General features: G+C 47.1%; 3 protein-coding genes across 6 annotated transcripts in view; 1 reads left to right on the top strand and 2 right to left on the bottom strand.

The window, feature by feature from the left end:
* The window catches only part of WDR27 (WD repeat domain 27), a 62941-nt gene extending 55164 nt beyond the window's left edge, over positions 1-7777 (bottom strand). Inside the window, 6 exon segments of the mRNA XM_074368916.1 lie at positions 3567-3715; positions 4385-4474; positions 4552-4703; positions 6869-6937; positions 7413-7490; positions 7647-7777. Coding sequence (XP_074225017.1) covers positions 3567-3715; positions 4385-4474; positions 4552-4703; positions 6869-6937; positions 7413-7490; positions 7647-7777 — 669 coding nt within the window.
* On the top strand, positions 7424-10172 carry C8H6orf120 (chromosome 8 C6orf120 homolog). The gene is made up of 2 exons (XM_074367950.1): positions 7424-7504; positions 7734-10172. Exon 2 carries the CDS (start codon positions 7776-7778, stop codon positions 8331-8333), a length of 558 nt encoding a protein of 185 aa, XP_074224051.1. The 5' UTR covers positions 7424-7504; positions 7734-7775; the 3' UTR covers positions 8334-10172.
* On the bottom strand, positions 9183-26912 carry PHF10 (PHD finger protein 10). Of its 4 annotated transcripts, none has more exons than XM_074367946.1 (13): positions 26753-26912; positions 23894-24000; positions 21626-21756; positions 20915-20998; positions 19881-20014; positions 19639-19788; positions 18750-18859; positions 17335-17488; positions 15375-15530; positions 11795-11866; positions 10888-10996; positions 10441-10629; positions 9183-9368 (listed from the first exon to the last, which is right to left on the bottom strand). In XM_074367946.1, exons 1-13 carry the CDS (start codon positions 26837-26839, stop codon positions 9283-9285), a joined length of 1569 nt encoding a protein of 522 aa, XP_074224047.1. In that variant the 5' UTR covers positions 26840-26912; the 3' UTR covers positions 9183-9282. The 4 variants fall into 4 exon arrangements, with proteins under 4 accessions (XP_074224047.1, XP_074224048.1, XP_074224049.1 ...); XM_074367947.1 differs by having other exon boundaries at positions 20915-20992; XM_074367948.1 differs by lacking the exon at positions 11795-11866.
* Positions 26913-27026: the final 114 nt, after the last annotated feature.

The raw sequence follows: 27026 nt of genomic DNA, 5'->3' as shown, positions 1-27026 counted from the left end.
ACAGATTCAACACAATCCCAATGAAAATCAAAAAACTGGTTCTCAAGTTTACATGGAGAGGCAACGAACTCAGAACAGCCACACAATATTGTAAAGTAACAAAGTTGGACAACTGACATACTTGACTTTCAGGCTTCCTCTAAGGCTACACTAACCAAGACTATGTGATGTTGGCAAAAGTACAAACTGATCAGTGGAAGAGAACAGAGGGCCAGAAACAGTCAACTGACATTTGACAAAGAAGCAAAGGCAACATGGTGGAAAAACCATGCCCTTCTAAATGGTAACAGAGGAGAAAATCTAGACGACTTGGCAAGGACTTTTTAGATAAGACACCAAAGACGTGATCCATGAACGGAAGAACTGATAAGCTGGGGGCTACTAAAATTAAACATTTCTGCCCATGAAAGATACTGTCAAGAGAATAAAAAGACAAACCACAGATTGGGAGAAAGTATTTGTAAAAGACACATTTGACAAAGTACCATTATCCAAAATATACAGAGAACTCTTAAGACACGACAAGAAAATAAGCAACCCAAGCAAAAAATGGGCCAGAGATCCTTGACCGACAGCTCACCGAAGATGTGCAGAAGGCGAGTTAGCATGTGAAAAGCACGTTAGTACGGAAATGCAAATTAAAGCAGCAATAAGATGCCACCACACACTTATCAGAATGGCAGAAGTCTGGAACACTGGCGCCACCAAACACGGGAGGGTGTGGAGCAAGAGGAACTCTCACACTTTGCCAGTGGGAAGGCAAAGTGGGTGGCCAGCTTAGAAGACAGTAGCAGTTTCCTATAACCCTGAACATACTCTTACTATGCAATTCAGCAGTCCTGCTCCCTGGTATTTACCCAAAGATTTGACAACTCACATTCACATAAAAACCTGTGCTTGCATGTTTATGGCAGCTTTATTCATACTTGCTAAAACTTGAAAGCAACTAAGATGTCCTTCAGTAGGTGAATGAATAAACAAACTGTGGTCCATCCAGACCACAGAACATTATTCAGCTCTAAAAAGAAATGGGTTATCAAGCCATGAAAAGACATGGAGAAACCTTAAATCCATACTACTAAAGAAAGAAGCCAATCTGAAAAGGTTACACACTGTATGATTCCAACATATGACATTCTGGAAAAGGCAAAACTATGGAGACAGTCAAAGACCAGTGGTTGCCAGGTTGGGGGTGGGGAGGGATGGACAGGCAGAGCAGAGAGGACACTAGGGAGAGCAAACGTTCAGCGTGACACTATGCGGGGGGGCGGGGGACATCGCGGTTTGCCTCTGTTCAAACCCACAGAACATACACCACCAACGGTAAGCCCTAGGTAAACTATGGACTCTGGGTGAAAACAACGTCGGTGCAGGTTTGTTAGGTGTAACAAACGCTATCAGGGATGCTGGGCATGGCGGAGGGGATGCATGTTGGGGGAAGCACACGGGACAGTCTCTACTTTCTCCCTAATTTCGCTGTGAACCTAAAGCTGCTCTTAAAAAACAGTACAGTCTTAAAATACAAAAAGTGAGTAAAAAGGAAAAGTGCAGCCAAAACCCCAGAGTGAGAACTATTACGAGGCATAAAGAACGTCCCTCCGCAATGTTAGGGGACCCAATTCATCAAGAAGACACAAAGACACTAAACGTTTACATGCTTAACAACAAAGCTTCAAAGCGCACGAAGCAAAACTGAGAGACGAGGCACACTCACATTTAGAGTCAGATCTCGACACGCCTTTCTCAGCAGCTGACAGAACAAGTGGTCAAAGACGCAACACTGGAAGAGCACTGTCAACCAACCAACCTGACTGCCGCTTACAGAACAAAGGACGTGCAAATATTCACAGCAGCTCTGTTTGTAACAGTCGAAAGTGAAAATAATCTAAATGTCCACCAGCAGGAGAATGGATAAACAAATCATGGTAAATCCATACAATGGAACACTACTCGATAATTTTAAAAAACCAACTGTTGATACATGCAACAATGTAGATAAATCTCAAAATAATTATTCTGAATGAAATAAGTCAGAGAAAAAGGGTAAAACCTGTCTGATTCCATTTACATAAAACTCTAGAAAATGCAAGCTAATATGAAACTTTTACTTAGAATACATAAAGAACTTCAAATTAACAGGAAAAAGATAATTCAACAGAAAAATGGCCAGAGACTGAGCACATATAACACAAAAGAGACCTCCAAATGTCCTATAAATGTGCACAAAGGTGTTACACCTCATTAGTCACCAGGGAATTGAAAATTCTAATTAAGTGGCACTACACCCACCAGAGGGGTGACGTTAAAAGGACCAAGTACAGGTGAGGACACAGATCAACAGGGTCCTCACACAGCATCTGAGGAAGTGCAGATCCGTACAACAGCTTTGGAAGTCCCGGCATTACCTTTTGAACTAAGCACATGCGTTCCGTTCCCTAGGACTCAGCAATTGTACACACTGTGAATCAAGAGACATATAAGAGAACGTGGTGATCAAAACAGAAACAAACCAAATCTCCAATAATATCTAAGAATGGATGAAGTGTGGCCCAGTCGTGCGGTGGAATACTATGCAGTTGTGAAAAGGGACCATGGGGGTGCATCCCATGAACATAATGGGGAATCAAAGAAGCCAGCAAAAAAGCAGGTGTACCATGTGCTGCCATCTAGACAACGTTCAAACAGGGGCAAACTGGCCGTCGGTGCTAGAGGTGAGGGCGGCGTCGCCTCGGGGGAGAAGGGAGCAGGCCGACAGGAGGTACACCTGAGTGCACTTAACATCTGGGACGCGTCTTCCGAAGTCTTTATACTCAATGAAAAGTGGGAGAGATGAAGCCGAGACCTGAATGTGGGCTCAACTCATCAAGTTGTGTTGAAACACATAAACACCTCTCTCAGCTCAGTGGGAAAAAGTCAAAATAGAGATTTCCCTTTAGCGATGACGCAGTGAGTGCCACTATAACCAAAAGTTAAAGAAATTTTCAAGACAAATACAGTTTGGGCTTGTATCCTGTACTTACCAGTTTCAAACTCCTGAGCCCAAAATGAAGATAAAAATTGTCCCAACACCAAAAAGGCTGATAGAAATTATTTTTCTATTTCTTACAATAAAACCTGTTTTTAAGGTTATTCAGATAATTGTATTAGCATGAAATAGGCTTCAGAAAGAAAACTGATGTCTTTCAAACTGTATCAGTTTGATGTTAAAGATTCTGCAATAAACACAATAAACTTCTTTAAATGTAATCAAAATAAACAAAAATTCAACTTGTCTTGACTGTATTAAGATAAACCTTTTCTTCTCATATTCTTCCTCGAGAAGAAATTTTAAATAATTTAAAATTCTTTAAATTTTATTTTTAAATAAAGTGACTCCAGAGAGTTTTTTTTTTTTTAATTTTCTAAAACTCAAAACTGAGTATGTTCTTGTTTCATTAGTATTTTTCTCCCATAGTTGGCAGCTGAATCCACAAGGGGCAACACCACCCAAACCGCATCAGAGAAGCAGAGCAGTGCCAGCGAGACTCTGAGGCCCAACAGAAAAACCCACGGAGCTTTGTAAATACCTGGTGGGACGGGCCCTCCGTGCTCCAGATGCAAAGTGCATTTCCACCCAAAGGGAAAGCACGGTGCCGCCTGCAGCAAGCAAGCTGGACGTGGGACGCGGACGCCCTGGAGTCCACCAGGGATTCCTCCACCACGATACCGCCCAGCGGCCATCGTTACCGGAGATCTCTCCTGGTTCCTCCACCTTCAACCGGAAAACGCAAAGTCCCTACACAGCGACTGTGGGTAACAGTTATTTACTCGTGACCACCAGTACGGTCACACCCACTACTCACCCCCTCCCCACTCCCCAGAAAAAGCAGCAGAAATCACTGAAAACCCTGGGGGCTCCCCACCAAGACTGCTTGCTGCTCCCACGGACTCAGGCTCAGCAGTCTTGTTCCAGCCCCACTGCTCAGACGTGGGCGCCTGCTTCTCCGGCTGAGAACAGGGACACCCCTGGCAGAGGCCTTGCGGGGACCAGACAACAGTCCGGGAGCGCTGGCACTGAGGGGCATGTTCAGCGAGATGTGACCAAAACTGATGACGATTATCAATAATTAACATCAAGGTTATGTTTTAAACTGACAGAAAATTTGTCGGTGCTGAACTACAAAGTGGTCCCTACCCACCGCACATCCGGAATGCACTCAGCTCTTCCACAACATCCTGTGCCACTAGAGCGATTTATCTCACACTATATAATCACTGCCTCGCTGCCTAGGTCTAACAAGGCATAAAGAAATGCTGACGAAAATGCAGTAAGTTTCAGACTTTGCCCCACCTCACGGGGAACACCTCCACAGTCATTTCCATGGAGCAGTGGCCCCGCCGTCACCTTCCATCCTGTCTGCCTCCCCCTCATCACAGGCGCAGAACACCTGTGGGCTCAGCGACAGGTCCGGCTGCCAGTCTGTCCAGTCACCAGCTGGAGACAGCCCGACAGCATTGAGTCGGCAGCCAGCGGCCCAGCCACGCTGCACCGGCCCAACCAAGTTGGCTCACCCAGAGGTTCAGGGTGAGCCCGTCTCCCCAGGTCGGGGTCTGAGCCAGGAGGAGGGTCACGGGAGTGCGTGCCCACCAGCTGAGGCCCGTGGCTTTCTGTGTCACATGGATGCTGGGAGCAGCGGGCAAGCCCGCCGGGCTCCCTCTGGAAGCTGAGCGGGCCCAACGCGGGGAGAATCGCAGCCTGACACAGTCTGTCCCTGCCGGCCTGGCCTTCCAGCCACTGGACCTGGCAGGGCGACGGCAGAGGCTCCGGAGACGGAGGAGGCACTCAGTGGAAGGAGCCCGGTCGCCTGGCCCGGAGCACTGGGCTCCCCTGTGTAGCAGAAAGCGGACCCTTCCTCAGGCACTGGCACGTGAGATGGTGTAACAGCCACCCTGACCTCGCAAAGCCTGGTCCCTGTGGGCGCCGCGCTGACCCTGCAGGATGTAACTTAGCACCTAAGTAGGAGCAGCAGGCCCGGTGTGGAGACAAACCCAGGAGGCTGACAGCTCAAGACCTGCGGTGCGCAGACACAAAACTTCTGGTTAAACTCTATTGTGTAATGACCCGGGAGACAGATCCCGCTTGCTGACCCTGCAGCCCCCAAGGAAATGGGGGGAAAGAATCAGTGTTTGTGCCAACATGTAAGTTGGCTTAAGCAAGCAGGAATGAGTGGGAACAGAGTGTCCAGAAGCCTGGAGACTTCAGGGGTGCAAACTGGGGCCCCTCAAAGCACTAGGGAGAGACTCAGCCTCCCCGGGAATCAGATCAAGGATGGTCGCCCTCCGACTCAAGCCTTCGGCTCCTTTAATTTCAGGCATCAGCCATTCATTGTCAAGAGAAACAAGGGAGGGCTGTGCACACAACAGAAAAGGTCGGGCTCCTCCAGCACACGGGTGGTGGCAGAGCTGATGGGGTAACGCGGACCGGTCCTGCTGTGCTCCTGAGACCACCCGGAGGCCACAGGACCCTGGGCAAGTGCATGAGACGGTACCGCTGGGGCCCCGTCTTCACAGCTGCAGGAGGGGGGCCGTGGCAGCCCCAGTCTCACAGCCTCTTCAGATGAGAACGTGAGGCAGAGGTCCGAGAGGAGGACCAGGACCCCCCACAGCACAGCAGGTCAAGGTCGAAGTGGGAAATTCCACCCCCTGCCCCGCTTCAGCCCTGCTACAGAACAGTCCCCCTCAGGAAGGGGAGCAGATAGCCTGTTTTTTTAGTTCACAGGTCACTGGATCATGGGGAACCACCTCCGGCCTGGGGAGAGAGCTGGGCCATGCTGGGAGGTGCCCTGTGTGGTGCTGGACGCCGTGACCAGCCAGTGCCCTAGGGAGGTGTGTTCCCCTGTGGGCTCAAGACTGCAGCAAACACCTGGTCACCAGGAAGGAAGCCACACCAGGGCTGCCCCTTGTCCACCAGGCCACCCCTGTCCTCCCGGAAGCCACACGGGTGGGCTTCCTTTCCAGACAGATGCCGCCAGACACCAAGTTCTGAACGGGGCAGTAGTTTGGGGGAATGTGGGCACAAGTGAAGGAGGCCACCTACCAGCCCAGCCCATAAAACTCTACTGCCCAACTCTCTTCTCTCCCCCAACTACTGGCTAAGTGCAGAGGTTTTGGGGGGGGGGGGTCCACTGAACAGGGAACCAAAGGATGGACGGGGTCTCTGATTGCAGCCAGCTCCAACAAGACCCAGCGGGCAGGACACATGCTAATCCGTCAGGGTCCTTCACTACAGCACTAGCCTACCCTCCCGGGCAGAAATCGTTTAACTTTTTTCATCTACAACAACAGCACAAAGCAAAATACTCAAATAATGCAGAAACAACACAGCTGGCCTTTACCCCTTGACCCCCTCTCCTTGCTGTGCCTTCCCCAGGGAAAGTCAGTGCAAGAGTCTCCTGTGCGCATCGCAGGAACAAGTCTGAAAGGACGCACTACAGGTATCCTTCAATGAGATTCTCGTGTGTCTCAGACGACATAAGCACTTTATGGCGACGTGAAGACAAGGGGCTGTGAGGGATCACCGTGTCAAAGTTAAGTCAGTAAACACAAAGCAGACGGCAATCCCAGATAACCAGGGGCTGTGCATTCAAGCCCCCGTCACTGATACAGCAATGCATGTCAAATGCACAAAATTAGAAGATCCACACGAGGAAAAAAACCTAACTATTCTCTCCTTCTCCAGAGGCACCACTGTTAAAACCACGTGCATCTCCTTCTGGTACTATTCTTTGTGTATGTGTGTAGTTTGAGAAAGAAAACTACGCCCTTCCGATTAAAAAAGATCAGTCTTTCTCTTTGAGCCGCTAAGCAAGGCAGGAACACGCCGCCTTACTCTTGAGTTCGGAAGGCGGGGAAGGCGGGCTCCACCCCAGTCAGAGCGGGAGGCGGGCTCCGGCTCCAGCTGCGAGGACAGAACTAGTGTGAAATGGAGCACCGGCTGCAACAGGGGCGTGCGGACGCCACCCACTTATCCTCGGGCATTTCCCGTCCTTAAGTCCTTTCCCAAATTATTAAGTGTTTTAAAAGTTACTACTATTTATATTTAGCTGCTTTAATTTTTTAAAAAATCGATACCCTCCTTCCGTTGGTCCCCTTAAGAGCATTTCAAGACGTACCAAGTTCTTGAGAGAAACATAACAGGTGACAAGTGCCCGGACAACGGTGTCTCACCTGCGAACGCTCCGGGACCTCCCGCGAGCCGCCAGGTGGACGCGCAGCCCAGGTGAGCGCCCGGGCGCGGCGGCCCCACGCCCCGCCCCCGTCGCTCTGGTTACGAGCCGCCGCTGCCGAGCGCCCTCAGCCCTAGCGCCATTCTCGCGAGAGCCCGGAGTCCCACCCCACCCCCACAACAACCCCACTTCCGGGCTTTGCCTCACTTCCGGGCGCCGTCCCACTTCCGGGCGCGCCTCATTTCCGGCGCGGCCGCGCGTCCCGGATGCTCCAGGAGCGGCGCCCTGCGGGAGTGGAGGTGAGTCCGGCGGCGGAGGCCGGCCCTGCCTCCCGCGCTAGTCCCCGACGGAGCCCCGGGCCCGGCCCCGCCTCCCCCGTGGCAACGCCCTGCCTTTGCGCCCCGCCCCCCAGCGCGCTCCCCCGCCGGTTCCCCGCGGTACCCCGCTGCCCCGGGCCGGGGCCCGCCGCGGTGTGCGGCTCCTGAGCCGGGGCCGGGCGCGCTCAGTGGGCCTGCCGTCTGTCCGCAGGGCGCTCGCGGATGAGGGGGCTGCCCCGCTAGGCGCCGCGCCATGGCCGCCCCCTGGACGGGCGCGCTCCTGGTCCTTCTGGCGACCCAGGCCGCCTCCTGCGCCGACGGCCTTGCGGAGGAGGAGGAGGTCCCGGCGGAGTGGGTCCTGCTGCACGTCGTGCAAGGCCAGATCGGCGCCGGCAACTACAGCTACCTGCGGCTGAACCACGAGGGGAAAATCGTGCTGCAGATGCGCAGCCTGCGCGGCGACGCGGACCTGTACGTGTCCGACAGCACGCTGCACCCCAGCTTCGACGACTACGCGCTGCAGGCCGTCACCTGCGGCCCCGACGTGGTGCTCGTCCCCGCGCACTTCCGGCGGCCTGTGGGCATCGGCGTGTACGGGCACCCGTCCCACCGCGAGAGCGAGTTTGAGATGAAGGTGTACCTCGACACGGCCGTGGAGCCGCCGCTGCCCGGCGCGGCCGCCCCCTCCGACGGCGCGGACGCGGGGCACGCGCGCGCTGACGCCCCGCAGGACGCGTCTCAGGAAGAGGAGTCTGTTCTGTGGACGATATTAATTAGCATTCTGAAATTGGTCCTGGAAATCCTTTTTTGATTCATTGAACATAGTCTGGAGAATGAGACCCTTAGTCTGTGAAGCTGACTGAGGTTCGCCGCGAACCTGGCTACTTTGACCTGGTTGGAGTTCTGGTTAACTTTTCTAGTCGGAGATGGAAAAATAAAGCCATAGTTTTGTTACCTCAGTCACCGCAAAGTACGAAAAGCAGCAAGCACGGTGTTTTTACAGATCAAAAGTCCTGTGAAAGGAATATGCACAATACAATGTTTAAACCCCATTCTGGTAAGTTTGTCAGGTAGCAAAACAGGTTATTACAGTGAGGTAGGCTTTTCCTCTAGTTAGTGTTTTCCTCTAGTTAGTGACGCTAAATGCAGTTATATGGAATGTCTGAGCTTTGAAGAGTTGCTAAAAGCAAGTCTGAAATGTAGTGGTTTCTCCGTACTTGACTGAGCATAGACAAGAGCCCCAAGCCTGCGCCCCTAGCGGGGACGGCTCCTCCTACCCACACAGGATTTCTGGTGGGCAAGCCTGTTCCCCTGCCAGTTAACGGCAGTTCTAAACCCTCCCCTGCATCACATCTCATCAGGCCATTAGTAATTTTACCATCTTGGGCTCCTATTAAAATTATTCCATTATTAGATAACTTTGCTATGCTACCCATGGTAAGCCAGAAAGGACAAAGTAATAGTAACTTTTAGGCTAATGGAGAAACAGTTAAGCATTTCAAATTAAGTTGCATAATGCTACCATCAAATTTCTGGAGATAGCCAAAGTACTAAGAATAAAGACTTTTTGGAGGAGGGAGCTATGTTTCTACCTGGAACTGGTTTCAAAGGTAAGAGTAGCTTATAATAAATAATCAACTTGCAGATTTTAAGCACATAGTTAATTTCAAAAATCTTTTATTGGCATAAAAATGAGAACTGTAAATAAATTGGCACCAAATATCTCATTTAAGTGCGTATTACAGTACTGGGTCAAATTACTATCCCTCTTTGCTGTTTTTCCCCCTTCTGCCCACCTTCCTGGGTGTTGGGGGAGCTCGCTGACAACAGTCACAAATCCAGCGACCTAGGAGAAAAATTGTTAATTAATACAGAATGAAATTTAACTTTTTAGGGCTGAACTTTAAACCCATTTAGCTGTCTGTCCTTAGCTATGGCTAATGATAATCCTCGGTGGCTACGTGGTGGGACGGGCACTAAGGAGCTCCTTCATTTAGGGAAAACAATATAAACTTCCCTTTCAGTAGTCAGTGTCATCAGCGCCCTGTGGACACACAGGAGAGGTCACGGGAGGGGCAGAATAGCCACAGGGACCTTCAAAAAACTGTCACGGTCCTTTCTGGAATTCAAACACTATCATACTTTAAAAGTTCAGTCATACAAATCCTAACATAAAACCTGTTACTGCGTCTGGCTCATTTTCAGCCTTTTCCTCTGTTGCTCACTGGCAGCTGTGTGTCGGCACCCTCTCAAGTCCTGGGGTGCTGTGCTGACAGCACTTAAAGCTGATCGAGCATCTGACCGCAGTGACACGGTGTATGACACACCTGGTCTGAACCACTACAGAACTCTGGATGACTGGCGTTGCTCGCATCTCAGTGATTCCTAGGAAACCCAGTTCTAAGCATATATTTTATAAAGTACTATACAGTGTTAACTATGCAAATAAGTTCTAAAATTACACAGTTACGTGTGTAATGTTTCAGTCCAATTACTGTGATTTACTATTTGTGTGTTTATTCTGAAGTTACCTGGAATTGTCATACTGCCTCGGTTTACAGAAATCTGGTTTAATGTGTATAAATGCATAGCAGTCATTCTGTTAAGTTTCTAAATGATGTATACAAATAAAATCAAGGTATGAAACAGACTGAGCTGCTGCTTTTGCTGTTTCAGTAGAAAAACATGCTACACATTGGGCTTTACTTCCAAAACTTCAGCGAGGCAGTCTGCATCTCACTTGTCCTTTAGTCAGCTTGTCTAGGGGTGAAAAGCAGGTGGACATGATCACAGCTTTGGTCACTTCTTGTGAACAGAAGGGTCTACAGGCCTTCATGTCATTATGGTGTTCGTGCAGCCTTAAAAAAAAAAAAAGGTCAAGAGCCCCTTTGCTCAAACGCTCCTTTTTTAATCTTTACCTGATGGAATAGCACCAAGGCCCACACAAAAAGTATGATAACCTCTGTCACACACATCACAGAACATCATTTCTTCTTCGTGGTGGGGTTGTCCACAAATAATGCAAGTCTTACACTCCATACACTGCCATGGGTAGGTCTTAATCATAGAAACAAGCTCCAGGGTCATGTCCAGGCAAGAAGGGTGGCCTAAACCAAAACCAGTGTTAGTAGTGTGTCACACAAGGACGTTTAACTTAGCATGGCATAATCAGTGCTAGTCTGGGTTTCTCAAGAATGGCTACGATGTTTAATCGCCACAGAGGAACGAAAATACAACACAGAGGAAAATACATGGACTGTTGGGTATTTGATGATTCTTTGGTTCAACCCTAGCCAACAACCCAGATCCTCGCTTTGGAAGCAACTGACAGGGTGGGTAAGGTGTTAGGATGCGCCAGTACTCACCGCTGTTATCACACTGGGAGCAGTGTATCAGTGACTCAGCCTTCCCTTTCTTGTTGGACTCCTTACCCTTCAGACAAATTCCACATAGAGCATTTGGAATGACCTTTGGCTGGAAGGGCAGAAGAGGGCTATGAATTCATGCCAGAAGAACTGACTCTGGGGTCAAGAGGAAGCACGCTACCTTGCCTGACCTTTTTACTTGCAGCACCTTCCTAACCCGTATGAAAGACATAGCTTGACACGAGTCTCCTTCAACAAAGCCTACTGACTAAAGCTTTAGATTTCATTTTTAAATCCTGTCAATGGCGTGATCTCACTCTGGGATTAAATGTAGTATCTACGCTCCCTACGTGCCTGGTGGGATCTGTATCGTGAACCAGAGGGGAGGACCGACACCCCGTCCAACCGCACTGTTAACTGAGAAAATCCGAGTACCAAGCACCATTACATGGAAGTTATTGAGGCTCATTACAAAAGAGAAGACCCCATTTTAAGCAGCTCATATGCCAATTCTGTTTAGAAACCCCTATTTTCCAAAATTGTGAAACTAGATCTATAAAATCAATGTTTTAACATTTTTAACTGAAAGATGCCTCGTGCATACACTGTCATGTGCATAAATGTTTGTGGGACACAGAGTCGTGCGACACTCCCTTTGCAGACCCAATACATTCATAAAGGAGCCTACACTCAGGGAAAAGGCGCTCACTATGACGAAGGAAACATACAGGAGAAAAGCAGTTTCCAGATAAGCAAAAAAAATTACCACTTAACAAAAGGAGGCCAACCCTGTACTTTAAGTACCATTCATCCTTCAGATTAAAAACTACAATCCAACAGAGGCACTAGGCTTTAAAAGAGCACTTGGCAACACAGAAAAGGATGAAGAAGAAGAGGTTCGCTGCACCTGAGAGCCGGGGGTTGGGGCGCATTTGAACATCACAGCCTGGACAAGAATGACACGATGTTCACCGTGAACCTGTGTGAATACGGAGCAGCAGACAGAAAAGAGAACAAGCAGGGGCCAAGGGTGAGGTGGGGCCGGAGAGACACCCATTCACTCACTCACTCGTTTACACAAAAACTGGGAGAAGAAGTATTTTAAGTAGAAATATTTCTGTTTTATTACAACCTGGCCAAACACATCTTATTTCCCTTTCCTCAGGTACTGAACTAAAGAGGACCCTAAACAAAATTCCAACCTTGTATACAGTATTACTCCAGCTTTGAAATATCTCACTGCCACCTTCCAAACCTGTTCAGCCTAAACAATTTGTTCTTAATTCTTTAGGTTTTTTATTTTTTAATTATCTTTCTTTACAAAAGATGACAGAGGCATTCAAAAATAATTTTTGACTTATTTATTTTAAAAAGTCAACCTTATACATAAATATAATAAAAACAGTAACTCTAAACAATCACAAATGTCTCTACAAAATAATAAATATCATGGAAGTTAAAACATACATATAAAGCTTTACCATTGACTAGTCTCCATCTCCTGTGTGCCTTTCCACCCTGCTACCCCAACAAAAGGACAGTGTCACATGCTGCGGCCCCTTACGCCTTGCAGTGTAGCCACCCTCTGTTGTTACTGCTACATTCTAAAGCGTAAGTTCTCATTGTGTTTCCTACACCTAAATAAAAATAGCTAGGAAGTGCACTTCTATGATCCAAATTCTGGTTCAGTTATATCAAATCTGTAACTGCCATAATATGCTGCAGAAAGCTACCTCTCCACCAAAATGAAGAACTTCCGGTTGTGGTACCTACTGGCGCCAAACGGAAAAGCTACGCTTACTCAATACTTATTACAGTTCGAGGGAAGACACTGGCACACTACATACTTTAATATTTGTCAGGAAAGTCAAGGAAGTAACCACACGACATTAAACTCTAAAATGAGAACTCACAGGAGATTCTTTACAGAAGTCAAAAGGAGTAAGACACAAGCTAGTCATTCACATTCTAGTGCAGTTCAAGTTCTACAATTATTAAAAAATACATTGAACACCTATGATAAAAGGGACACCAAGAAAATCTTACGTTTGCTTCTAAGCTTAAAACCATAATGTTTTGTTAAACCACTTAAAAGTTTTCTTACCCAATAGTCTTCATCTTCATGACATGAGGGAGAGGTGAGGTGGAGAAGGGAGGGACGGGGTGGGGACAGAGACAGAGCCTTGTGGCATCTCCGACGATGACGCCACAGCTCGTGCTCACCAAGCACCCTGACCCCCTAAGGAGCCACACTGCTCGCTCCCAGGACTGAACACACAAGCCCCCAGCTCCAGTGCAGAGCTGGCAAAGGAGGAAGGGAGCGGGGCGTGGACTCCCCTGAGGTCAGCGGGACAAAACCATACGTACGTCTGCTGGAGACAGTCAGCTCTACTTCATAACAGCGACAACATCCAAGTTTCACTACTGACAAGAAAATTAAATACTCTCCCTAAGAGATCTCAGCAACTAAGAGAAAAGGCTCACAATACACTTACTTTCCTGCTTGAAAAGTCACCAGAGACAGTGAGACTTTCATGGTAGCACTGTTATAGTACAGAATTTGATTACATACCTATAACATAGGCCTGAAAATCCTAATAATTACGCTTTAATTCCAGGTTAATGTAACCTAAACAATCCTGTCCTACACATTAAGAGCAAGTACTAGTGAATCTTACTACGCAAGACATCGGATACATTATATTTTTTCTTAGCTCCCATATTTTAAAACGTGTTTATGTATCACCTTCAGCTTGAAGTACCCTAAGATTTAGGCACATCTTGGCTCATTCATACTTTTCATAGAGAGGTTAACTTTTAACAAACATGTTCACATTAATGTATTAAGTCTAGATACTGGTTGTTCCAAACTTTGAAATACCTGAAACATTTTTAGGTACTAAAAATGTTCACAGAAGATTACAAAATGTGCATTTTGCATGTCAGACCCCCTTGAGGACTATCAATTTAGGTTAACATAAATGATTTCTTCTATCTTAAGTCAACGATAGGACTGACTAGTTCTTCATTTTCAGCCTGTTAGAACATCTGTTTCAACCCTCCTTCTCCGTTAAGCCAGGGGGACCCAGGCCCGAGTCTGTAAGGCCGGCTCCCCAGCGGCACCACGCTCGGAGCCGCAGCTCCCCTGCGAGCCCTCCTCCGCCAGACACGCGCTGCTCAGCACACACACAGGCTAACTTCCCAGAATGTCATCTTTGGAGTCCATCTGCTTTCAGTTATTAAGCAGTAACTCAAATCTTTAGTTTGAAAAAGTAGATAAGCTACTTATGTGAGAACAAGAACAAAGGCCAGGTGGCTGCAGCCTCCTGAAGCCGCCCCTGCTGCGTGAGGCCTCGCTCACCACAGGCTGAAAGACACGTGCTGGTCAGCGGATGCTGGAGAGGCATCTTCTAATTAGGTATGGAATACACTCATCTGTTAAGCTGCTTTTTCACTTCAGGAAAAGAGAGGCAAGCGGACAGCTCGGAGGTTCTCGGAGAGGCTGAAGGGACACTGGCCAGGGCCCGCTGGGACCTGCTCCGGGCCACCCACCACGGCCCCGGTTCGGACATACTCGGGGTCAGGAAGCTCCGTTTCACAAAGCGTTCTCATCACCTTGCTCTAAAGCGCTCTTCCAAACACCTCCATGACCAGGTAACAGGCACACCTGATACACACTCACTTCCCTGTCACCACGGCCACTAATTCTGCTCCTTCTGTGACATTCTTCAGTCCCCGTAAGTGGGAAGGCTACTCACCACTCACCAACCCTCTGAGGGGAGGGCAGACAGCAGGAGGAAACAGTCACAGTGACAGTGCTGACAGCAGCCGACAGCCAGACTCTGAGAGCAACCAGACTGGTCGGCTAACAAGCACACCTACCCAAACCGCCCTCCAGAACGTGCGACCCCCGCCCTGGCGCTGCTCAGGCCCCGTGCCCAGGCGGGGCGAGAAATCACCGCCATGCAAACGACAAGCTGTACCATGTGCCGTCACAGAGTTAGCTGAGTCTGCCAAGTCAATCAGATGGTCCCTAGAGCAAACCCAGGTCTTTCTAAACAAAAGGCACCTCAGACGCGCAACTCACGCCAGCAGGTCCCCTCCCTGCTTCTCAGCCAGCACCAAAGATCAGGGCACCTTCAGTGTCAGACAACCGGGATTTTCAGCCCGAGAAAACAAGCTCAAAGTTCTGCCTGTGAGATAATTTTTTAAAAACCCATACTTGCCTGGTTATTATTTAAAAGAAAAAAAAATTCCCTTATAAATCGTACATATACAGGAAACAGAAGCTACACCATAGCCAGAGTGACAGAAAGGCCACCAGGAAGGTGAAGCAAAAGGAAGGAGGCTGTGACAGAGGACACACACCGCAAAGAACAGCGAGGGGGTGGCAGGCGGGGCTCCGCAACTCGGACACTCAAAGTGCAAGTATCTCGGGGAGAGAGGCTGTCGGGAAGGAGGCTGAGTCAGGGGCTTTTTTCTTCTACCTTGTACCCAGGAACTGACTTGGACAGTACAGAACGCTTGGAAGCGTCTTTTCTTGGAGTAGTGGCCTTGTCCCTGGACCGCTGTCTTCCCGGCAGAGGCTCCTCCTGGCCGTCTGGAAGGCCTTCTCCCTCGGATGCATTGCCGGAGGAGCTGTCCTGCAAGTCAGAGGCACAAACAAAGGTCCCTTGCAACTCACACAGACTGGAGTCCGCTTTGAACCACAGAAAATATCCCAAGAAAGTTTTAGAGTTCCATCCATTTAAAAATAAAAAGATAATTCTAATATAAGAAAACATTTTCCAATGGAGACTAAAGTAAGTCATGTTAAAAATAATTTATCCATCTTATAAATATATTACAGCATAAAGCCAATTCCATTTACACCAGCAAGTACCTCAATCAACTTTGTTTTCTGACTTCAGTCAACAGGAACAGAATTACCTACTTCGAGTACTTTTTACTACACCACACAGCTTCAACACCATTTTACTATGTCACAAGGGAGTATATTTGTTCATAAAAAAAGTATTGTTTAACACTATGTGGGGTCGCCCCATATGGCCAAGTATTTATAACAGTATCTGACATATTTTAAATCTTCAAAGTTTGGGAGTTCAATAATTGATTATTTAATTCTTCACTTTTTAATTTAAAATTTTCTAATTAGAATTAAAATTTTATGTTCATATAAATTATGAAAATTACAAATGAAAAACTTAGGTTATCCATAACCACCCTGACGAGCACACTGAGACAGCTGCGGGAACGTGCTGTATCGAGGTCTGTGTTTGTACACTCACAGACCCCCGACTCACGTGCTCACACACACACCCTACCCACCCGCGTGCCCTCGATTTTGAAAACAAAACTGAATTACGTTGTATGTATGTGTGCATGTGTGTCTGAATATTTTTAACTGTTGTGTGCACTTCATCACATCATTAAATATTCTTTGACCTCCGTTTCAATCAGGTAAATGTAACATACTACCCACCGTGGACGACAGATTTATTTCTAATTTCCATTATAGAAAACACTATTAACACTCCAATGGACTTTTTTTCCCTCATTAAATTTGGTTACCAGCTGGTTAGGTTCTTCTGATAAACTGTATTAGTGTATTTGCTAGGTCAAGTTTCATGGAAGTTAAAAATCTTGGTAAATACTCTCTTTTGGCCCAAAATGAATTAATTTACATGCCTGCTAGCAGTGGGGGAGAAGGTTGACCTCATCACACCCTCACCATGCCAAAGCACTCCGTGCACCAAAATGACAGGAGAAAAGCATGTCACCACTTGAATATCTGAAGAGCATCTTACTTTATGCAGCACATGCCATTAAACACTTGTCAAAAGCTGTTAGGAGCAAAGAAACGTAGCACCCGCCTCATGGTTCAGACTGACGATGGAGAAGTTAAAAACGGCAGCTGGAGAACAAGCAGCACCAAATGAAACCAGAACCCTGCACCAGGTCGCTCCCACACTCCTTCAGTTCCACAGAGCAACCAACTCACCCCCATCCTGAACTGCACTTTGCTACCAAAAAAGTCATGCAGGAAAACCCACCGAACAGCCCAACATATCGGTAACCTTAACGTTTTCCTAGAAGAAGCTGAAGATGATTAATTAAGCAGCAGGAACACAAGTTAATGTGCTCTCCCAACCCAAGATACTTATATATAAGATTATGAACTAATGTTGGGTCCTGTGCCTAACCCACTTATGAAAACTACGAAGAGGCAATTTTAAGTATAAAACTTACCAAAGGCGGCACACAGCTAGTCCATATCAACACACACGATAAATAACTTTTTCTGGTGAAAGCTTTCTGGAAATTACATGCAACCGCCCCTTTCCCAAAAGAGGGCAGTAATACAAATTCAATTTGACACTCCAAGAAAGCAATCAGCAAAAATTCAAAGGGAAAGGAAAGCCTCTGACTGAAGAAAACCCCCCTCACCGAAGTGCCTTTACTTCTCCGTTTCTCATCACCCCGACTGTCTTCCGCCTCGTCGGAGTCACCGTCACTGTCTATAGCAGGGAGCTCGGGGTCCAGCGGGGGCTCGTAAAGCGCCGTGTTTAACGGCAAGTACCGCAGTTCATCTGGTGAGTACCTGAAGTGCAGAGAGAGGAGGTTCAGTTTTCCTTTATTGTTAAATATAAAAAGACCGACTCCGGACTACAAAAATAGCCTCATCTTTTCAATTAACCCCAAATACTTCTGAAAAAAAATCAGAGGCAATAAATAATTTTTTTTTCATTTTGGTGATCAAATAGGAACAAGTAATAAATAAAAAAACCTAAACATTTTTCCACCAGACTAAGGGTGTAAAATTCACATTTGATTCTTATCTCTCCTCTGCCCTCAACACCACCTCCTTCCCAAAAAATGTCATCGGACAAGACGAAGCTCTACATACAGAATCATGCACAGACTCCACGCTGCCGACCACCTGCACCTCCCACCCTCCCCAGTAGCCAGGGCTTGGGCGCTGCCTCCCTCCCAAGCTCCGGTGTCCCTGCAGCGGTGCCCGGGACATGGCATCACTTAAGAAACAAAATTTTCAGGAACAAATTATTTTAAACCAATTTGGGAAGCATACATTCTAACAAACTGAATCATCTGATTACTCTGAACCCGGGGACTGGCAACCCTCCCAGGCCGGCGGGCGCTCTGCGACCTGGGCCAGCGGCCGCAGCCTAAGCAACTCCCTCCCCAGGTGCCACGCTGGAGAGCACAGGGCGGGCATGCCGTGGGTCACTCTTCACCACTTGCTTAGCCCAAACTTCAAAAATTAAAATTTGCCGACCCGTGATTTAAATTTGACTTTCAAGTAGTCTGACCCCAGTCTTTTAAATCCTGTCTAAGGAACACGAGGTTTCTTATGAAGGAAAAGCTGAGACATGACACTGGTATGCAGGGGCTGTTGGCAGCGACACCCAGGTTGGGAAGGGCAGAGGAGCAGCGGCCTGGCAACGGCAGCACCCAGCCCCTCAGAACCCTCAGCGCCCCCTGCGCGACCCCAGCCCCCCTTGGCGTCTGTGAATGCAGAGCTCCAGGCACAGGTCGGCATGGGCCCAAGAACCTGCACGTCCTGGTGGCCAGGCAACACCAGCACACTTTCAGGGCATGGGCTGGGGAAGCCGGCACCTGGGCACAGACACACAGGTGTGCAGCTGGCTTGTCAGAGATGCTCACGTTCTGGTGAAGAGCATCCACCATCACCAAACCACACAGGATGGAGACTAGTGACACAAATGTAAGATGACATCTCAGGATGACACTTACAGAGCTAGAAACTGCCAGGAAGCAAACACAAGGCTTTGAAGTCCCTCACCCACAGCCAATACTAACAGAAAAAACCCACTACATACCTTTTGTAATATTCCTGGAACTGCCCTGGGATGAGAGCCACCGGGTAGGAACTGACCTTGGTCCGCTCTGTGGGCAACACTTTGTACTTGCCCTGAGGCACCTGAATAACCTGGGTCAACAGAAAGAGAAACACAACCTGACTCCACAGGGGGAACCAAGGTTTCAGGACACCATCCCCCCTCGCTCTTCCCCATGTCCCTCCCCCACAAGTGAAAGTATGGGAGATGCCAGGACGTAAGCCTCCCGGCACAGCTGGTATTTCTCGTCCCTCAGGTGAGCCCATCTGGCTGGTCACCAGGGTCATCACCCCTGACAGAGGGCAGCGAGTCTGCTCCCCCCTCAACAGCAGGTGGCCCGGGCTCTTTATCAACCCTCCGGAGCTCAACCTCCTCATCCATGAAATGGAAATAATTCTGGACTCAGCCCCACCGGGTAACCGTGAGAACTGCGTGATTACCATGGAAACCGCCTCCACCCGCCCACCTGGGACACACAGCAATAGTCCTGGAGCCAATAGGTTCCTTCAGGAGAATGTCAACCAAAAAGCAAGGAAGCACACACACACACACGTGTACACACACACACACCACACAAACATACACACACATACACACACACACCCCCACATATACACCCCCCACACATACCACACATAACATATATACACACACCACACACCGTGCACATACACACACACCATACACACACAACACACCACACACACACCAAACACAAGTGAACTGAGCATCATCAGGCACATCACTGAAAGTGACATCTGCCGTTCTGGGGAAGACAGGACACCGAGCAGACGAAACACCATCAGCGGTGTCGGGCGTGCAGGGTAACGAGCAGCGGGCGGGTGCGGGGCTCCCGAGCCCAGGGCCCTACGTGCGTCTGCAGGTCAAAGTAAGCTCTTCTCTCCTCCAGACGCTCCCGGTTCAAGTTGCTGTTAAATTCAGCTGCTTTTTTGGCCGCTTTCTTAATGTACTCAGGCACTTTGCTGGCTTCAACTTTCTGAGTATTCTGCTGTTGCATTTGCTGAAATAAAAACATTGCAGTGGGAAGTCACATAAAACTTTGTAAAACGTCACTCTCCCCAGACCAAAGATGCTGGTCACCGCGGCACTTACCGAATACTCTTTGTAGTGGTCTGTGATGCGCTGACGCTCTTTTTCTTGCAGAATGACGGAATATTCAGCATGTTTGGCTGGATATTCTTTTATCATTAAATCAATGACTTCATCACTGCGCAATGCTGTTAAACCTATTTCAGACAAAAAAAAAATAAAGGGTAAAGAAGCTCTTTTAAGGCTAAGTGACCATTCCACTTTTCAAAATCTGCTTTTCCATCAAACCACATTTAAGAGGTTTTCCAATGGTCAGAGCAAAATATTCTAATACATTCGAAAATGGTAACAAAGAATATCCATAATATAGTCAAAACTTAAAAAGAAACAGCAAAGGCAAAGAACAACTTTTCAATGAAAATCTTAAGACTCTATGTACTACATATAAATACCCATCCCTTTATGAGAAACAATTTCTAAATAATGATGCACATGAACCACTGGTAATTCACAAAGGGCATCAGATGAGAAAGCAAAGTAATGTTTCAATATACTGCAGTTCTCAGTCCTCAAATCTGATACACTGGAGTCCGTTCCAATGTCACCAGAAGCATCAGCACACATACACGTCACACACACACACGTCACACAGGTGACTTTCAAACCCATAGTGTCAGGTTTGCACCCACTACCGAGACGAGCTCCCACGGTTTTACATTAAAAAGTTGCACTGAAATATTCATGAAAGGAAAATTATAAAATACGGAGATAATTACATGTAGCTAAAAATTAAGTAAAATTTGTCTTTTAAGAGATAAGGACCAATACTTTCAAAAAGTACTGTACAAATTTTGCACACAAAATACACACACACCTTGATGCTTTTGTGAAAGTTATCAGAAAGCAATACTGTTATAAAATGTCAGTCTCCTTTGCACTTTTACAATAATCAAAAACAAAGTTAACAATTTAGCATCTCAGTAATTCAATCTGTTCTATTAATTTTGTAAAATACTTTGGGAAAGAAGATAAATATTCATCCGACATCACCTCATATGTGTTCAGCTTTCAAAATGCACATTAAAAGCTTTCATTACCTAGAGTGCACTGAGTTTCTGTGATGACATTTAGCTCTCTCAGGTAGAGTTTCTCCTTATGAGACAAATCTCGTCGCTCTAAATCTCCAAACAAAAAGAACAAAAGACTATTAAAGCTATTAAAAATTGTCTTTTGCATTTGTAACATTACCCATTTGTAAAATTTTAAAAGTTTAAATTTTTTTTGAATTGTTAAAGTTAAAATCTTCATGGATTTTAACAAATAATTCATGTTACATATTTCAAATATTAAAGAGACTACACAAAAAATCTTACAAATTCAAGAAATAAAAGTTAAAACTGAAAACAGAATAATCCAAAGCAAGAAGGTAAAACAAATCACTATAAGTACAACCTTTCTCAAATTCAGATACAGGTTCTGTAGCCACCTCCACCCCTAAAGTCAAGGAGCAACAGTAAGAATCAAAACCCCTGGTTCATAATGCAGCTATAAAATAAAAGTGCCCTGTAATTTCCCAGAAGTCCCTCTTCCTCATTTTGCTTGAAAATCAGTCTATAATGCACAAGAACAAACTGAGAGCAGAGAGGGATGATGCGGGACAGCTCAAAGCAGAGTCAGCCAGCAGAAAAGTGTGAAACATAAACCAGCCACACTCAGATATTCAGAAGTCGACAACCTATCAAAAAGGATTACTACCTAACATGAGCAGTCAGCTCAAAGCCAGACTGAACCCGCGGCGCGGGCGGTACCTGGGTACTTCCGCTTGAAGGAGGTCACGCCCAGGTATTCGCTGACTTGCTCCTGGAGCATGTAGTACTCTCCCGCTTCGTCGGGCGGCCACTTGTACTCGATCAGATTTTCTGCTGGATAGTAGCTGAAGCTGAGCACAGAAATATATATTATGCATTAAATGTGGCGTTTACTAAAGTTTAATCATTTTCATTTTAAAGAATATTCACTTTTAAATATTTTTGAGGATATTTATTTTTAAGGATTTGGAAAAAACTATGTCAATTATTTAAATTCTCAGTCAGTCTTCTGAGACTTTGCAATACAAAGAAGTTCCCACCACTTCATTTGCATCAAAGAAAATCCCAAAGCAGGTGGAGGGGGAAGAAGGCACCATCTGAAGCACCCGCTCAGAGAGCACAACGGAGGTGACATCTCTGCGCCAGGAAGCGCCAGGGCTCGCAGCCGTCAGGAGCCGGCGCAGAAGGCCGAGCTTCTGAAAGAACAGGCAGTGAGACTGGCTCCGAGTTCGTTCTCCTGGGCTTAAGCTACCGTGTCGTCCACCCGAAGAATAAAGTCATCAACTTCTGCTTCCCATCTGCTGTTCAGGGAGTCACAGACCGCTGAGAAGGCCGAGCTCTCAACGCCTCTTCCCGATGAACCGCAGACCCACAAACCCAGGAGCAGAGCGTGAACCCAGTTTGATGGCGCCAGCGCACTGCAGGTCGGGCCCAACCCTCAACAGCAAGGACGACTCAACGTCCAGCTTTCATCACTGGGTAACACAAGCAGGAATGTAACACGATTTTATGCAGCAATCCAGTTAAAAGTAACAGACAAAGAGAACAGCTTTGCCAAAAGTGGTGCTTTGAAACTGGACACCCAAACACAGGAGTATGAAACTGAACCCGTACCTGATACCACACAGAAAAGTTAATTCAAAAATGGTCCACGACCTGAATGTAAAAATTAAAACTAGAAAACTCGTAGAAAAAAACCTAGCAGTAAATCTTCATAATTTTGGATTTGGCAACGGATTCTAGATATGACACCAAAAGCACGAGCAGGAAAGAAAGAATAAAAAATTTAGACTTCAGCAAAATTAAACCTTTTTTGTGAATCCAAGGACACTATCAATAGAGTAAAAAGTCACCCTATAGAATGGGAGAAAATATTTGCAAATCATGTATCTGATAAATTAATACCTGAAATATATAAAGCACTCCTACAACTCAACAACAACAAAAAGTTAAGAATGGGCAGAAAACCTGAATAGACATTTCTCTGAAGAAGACATATAAATGGTTAATAAACGCGTAAAAAGATGCTCAATACGACTAGTCATTATGAAAATTCAAATCAAAATCACAGTAATATATCCCTTAGCACCTTTCAGAATGGATATTATTTAAAAAAAAAAAAAAGAAAAAACAGAGCTATAGCAAAGCAGTAAAGATGTGAAGAAATTAGAGACTTTGCACATTGCTGGTGGCAATATAAAACGGTGCCTCCATTGTGGAAAACAGTCCGACTGCTCCTCAGAAAGCTAAATGGAGAGTTACCCTATGACCCACCTGTTCCCCTCCAAGGCATGTAGCCAAAGGGGCTGAAAACGGGGGCTCTAAGCAGGCACTTACACACCAACGTCCACAGCAGCACTACTGACACCAGCTCAAAGGTGGAAATGGCCCCAGTGCGGATCAACAGATGAACAGATAAACAAAACATGGGGGGTCCACAAGATGGAGTGTAACTCAGCCTTAAAGAGGACGGAAGTTCTAGCACGGCCCACAACCTGGATGAACCCTGAAGAAAGTATGCTGACGAACAGAAGCCAGACACAGAGACAAACACCGTGTGACCCATTTACATGCGGCAGATCCATAAAGACCCAGTCGAATGGTGGCTGCCAGGGCTGCCGGACGGGCGATGGGGATTTTACTGCTAATGGTTATGCAGTTTCTATCAGCAGTAGTGGAAAAGTTTTGGAAACGAGTGATGGTGACAGTTACGAAACACTGTGAATGTAGTTACTGCTACCGAACTACACAACTTAAAAACAGTTAAAATGGTGAATTTTATGTGTATTTTATCACAATAAAAATTTTTTTTGAATTGCACTGAGTAGTAAAAAGCAACTTTGGTGCCATTATAAAATACAATAAAAAATACTCCACAACCTCTAACAACCGGCTTTGCCAGAGCCAGGAGGAGGGAAGGAGGGAGCTGAGGCACAGAAGAGAGAAACAGACCACCGAAAATACGATTAAGCAATAAAGTGACAGTACCCAAGGTCTTGACTCGAAGTGTCACAGCTCCTGGAGCTGTCTCCGGAGCCCATCCGCCTCCTTTTGGATGGCTGGGTCCCATCATTTGAATTGTCTTCATTATCGTCCTACACATTTAAAAGATCCAGAAAATAACAAGACAAAGAATAATACATAAGAAAAGATTATGTATCTTCCCAGACTTGCTACAAAGGCTTTCTAAGGACAATTGGTTATACAAATGTTAGCTTTCTATTATATTTAAGAGGGGACAAGAATTGGCATGGGCAAGACCTGGGAAAAACTAAATACTAACCTTCAATACAAATCAAACTAAGAAAATTTTCAATAAACCTGTAAATCTAAATCTACTTTTGCTTTCTTACCAACAGAGGTTAAAGTGCTTTCTGCTTTAAATAAACAGAAAATAGCAGCAATACTCTGAAGTTAAAGCAAACCCTCCTACCCTAGATAGGATAAAAACATACAGATCATTTACAGTTTAACTCAGCTTACAGGGGATTTATTGGACTATTCTAATTGGCTAGTTTAGGTACTCATATTCCTGTGAAAAGAGAACATACAAAGACTAAACCCAACAATTACCAACCCTGTTAATTTTTTTCTTACATTGCAAAAATTTAGCAAAAATACATCCTAATAAGAATCATCAATCTATATAACCACATTATACCTCCCCAAAAAGAAGAGACTTAAAAAAATTGTAAGTGACATTTTCCATTATGTGACAACATCAAGGCTGTAAGTTAGACTGTTTCATTAAGGAAATGAATGAGGTATCAAATGTTAGGAAACAGATTTAATCACATTAGCTAAAACTTAATGACACAAGGCTCAAAAAATAGCTTTAAAGAATCGAGGTAAAAAATGTGCAGTACACTGTATATATGTGTTTATATGCAATATAATGCATATGTGCAGTCAAACTGTAATAATTCTACCAAATATAAAACTGAAAAAGGAGAAAAAAAGGATCAAGGTAATGTAGCTTCTAGGACAAAGCAACTTTGTTAAATACCATGCTTCTAAGAACACAGAGGTGGTAAGGGTGCTGGTCAGGCAGGCCAAAGGTGGACTGCCCAGGGTAGTGCCACCACTGCCCTGCACGGGAAGAGCTGTCCTGACTCTCTCTGAACTGCTCCTCACCTGTAAAACCCAGACAGTAACAATGCCTCAGTTACTTGGCTAATGCGGGAATGAATGAGTTAACAGGGGGGGAAGCACTTAGAGCAAGGCCTAGCAAATACGTAAGCGCCCAATAAAAGTTAGTTAATATAATTAAGATGGTGATAATCATAAAGTCTCAAATGGCTTCATCTGTTAGGAATCTGCTCAGATTCTTTAGCAAATAGCAAAAGATGGGGCATATTCAGTTCTTACAAAATAAGCATTCAATTCAAAAGCTCTGTACATTCCTCTTAAGACAAGCAGCCAGGTAGGACATAGAGAACAGTCTAAATCCATTCTCCAAAACTTTACATTTAACAAGTCTCCCCAGCAAGGACCTACTGTTCAGCACAGGGAACTTTATTCCGTTTCTTGTAATGAGCCGCAATGTAAAAGGAACTGAAAATATGTATAGGTGTGCACGTATATGTGTAACTGAATTGCTTTGCTGTACACTTGAAACTCACTGACTACACTTCAATAAAAAAGAATTAAAAAAAAAAAACAAGTCTCCCAGTTGAAACATTTCATATTCAACAAGCATTCAAATATCATTCTTTTCTACTTACTTGCTTCTGAGCACTCTAAGGATATTTATGTAGATTTGTTTAAGCACATTTCCCTTGGCTAAAAAATTTAGACAGTCAAAGAGACAAAAAGTTAAAAATGCAAACTCCTCAGAAAAGCTCAAACCACGCTTTCACAGTGTTTGAATCTGTTATTGCAAACCCCAGCAATTGCATTATTAAATAAAATGAACAGCAGAGAGGCATAAGCGCAGTATTGTTCCTAGTAACATGATGACACGCGATTGAGTGAAAAGAATCTGCCTGCAACCGCGATACCGACACTGAGGGCCAGGTTTTCGGACTGAAGCAGACACTTGAGCCTCAGGGTCACAGGCGGCTCCCCTCTGGACTGACCCCACGGGGCGAGGCTCGCAGGCGGGCGGGCCCAGGAGGGCCGAGCGCAGACAGGTGCGCGCTGACACCTGCGGCCCCGCCGGCCTCCCGGGGGGGGCGGTCTGCACGGTCAGCGCCCCGGGGCCGGTGCAGCGTCAGTGCCACGTGCGCCACCGGGCTCCGATTTCAGCCTTTCCGTACAACCGAACTTCTCAGGTCCCGACCTCCCGTCAGCAGCCAGCGCACTGACTAAAAACAAAACGTCTTAATGCAGGACGTTGTGCTGCCCCCAGGTTCCCCTCCGGGCATCTCGGCCTGAACCCCGAGGCCGTCTTTCCTCCTCAAAACAGCACACACTGCAAGCCGGACAGTTCGCTGGAAATATCAGGACCGCTGCCGACTCACTTGCCCAAACTAAGTCCACTAACTGGCTGTCTTGTTTCCCCGGTTGTTTACATTTCCCTATTTTCAGTTCAGCGACTTCAGAGAGTTCGCAAACCAAGGCTCCTTCGGAAACAGACTCAGGCCCGCGCCCGTCTCCGAGGAAAGTTTTCCGCCCCCCCGAACGCCGCGTCCCGGAACCTGCGGACACGCTCCTGGGGGCTCCGGCGCCTCCTGCGCCCAAACCGCCAAAAAGACTCCGGGCCGAGGCCGACCCGCCTCCGACCCGCCGCGGGCCGAGGACTCGGGCTCTGGGGGCCGACCACCCCGCCCCGGGCCCGCCGCCCGCCGTCCCGGCCTCCTCACCGCCCGGCCCGCCCCCCGGCCCCGGCCCGCCGCCGCTCCTCACCTTCGGGGACTGCGCTCCAGGGCTGGCCGGGTCGCTGTCGCACGGCCGCGGGGACAGCGCCGTCCCGGGGCCGCCCGCCGCCGCCATCAGCCCGAGCGTCCCGCGCCGCCGCCTCCGCCGCCGCCGCCGCCTCGTCCCGGCCGCCGCCGCCGCCGCCGCCGCCGCTGCCGCCGCCGCGCGGGCCGCCCGCCGCCCGGGCCCCGCCCCCTCCGCCCGCCCGCCGCCCGGGGGCCGGCCCCTGCCTCCGCGCGCCCCGCGGCCCGCCAGCGCCGCC

The sequence above is a fragment of the Camelus bactrianus genome, chromosome 8, assembly GCF_048773025.1.
Source record: "Camelus bactrianus isolate YW-2024 breed Bactrian camel chromosome 8, ASM4877302v1, whole genome shotgun sequence".
Taxonomy (NCBI): Eukaryota; Metazoa; Chordata; class Mammalia; order Artiodactyla; family Camelidae; genus Camelus; species Camelus bactrianus.
Note: the sequence above shows the minus strand (reverse complement) of the source record. Positions and strands in the feature narration are given on the sequence as shown.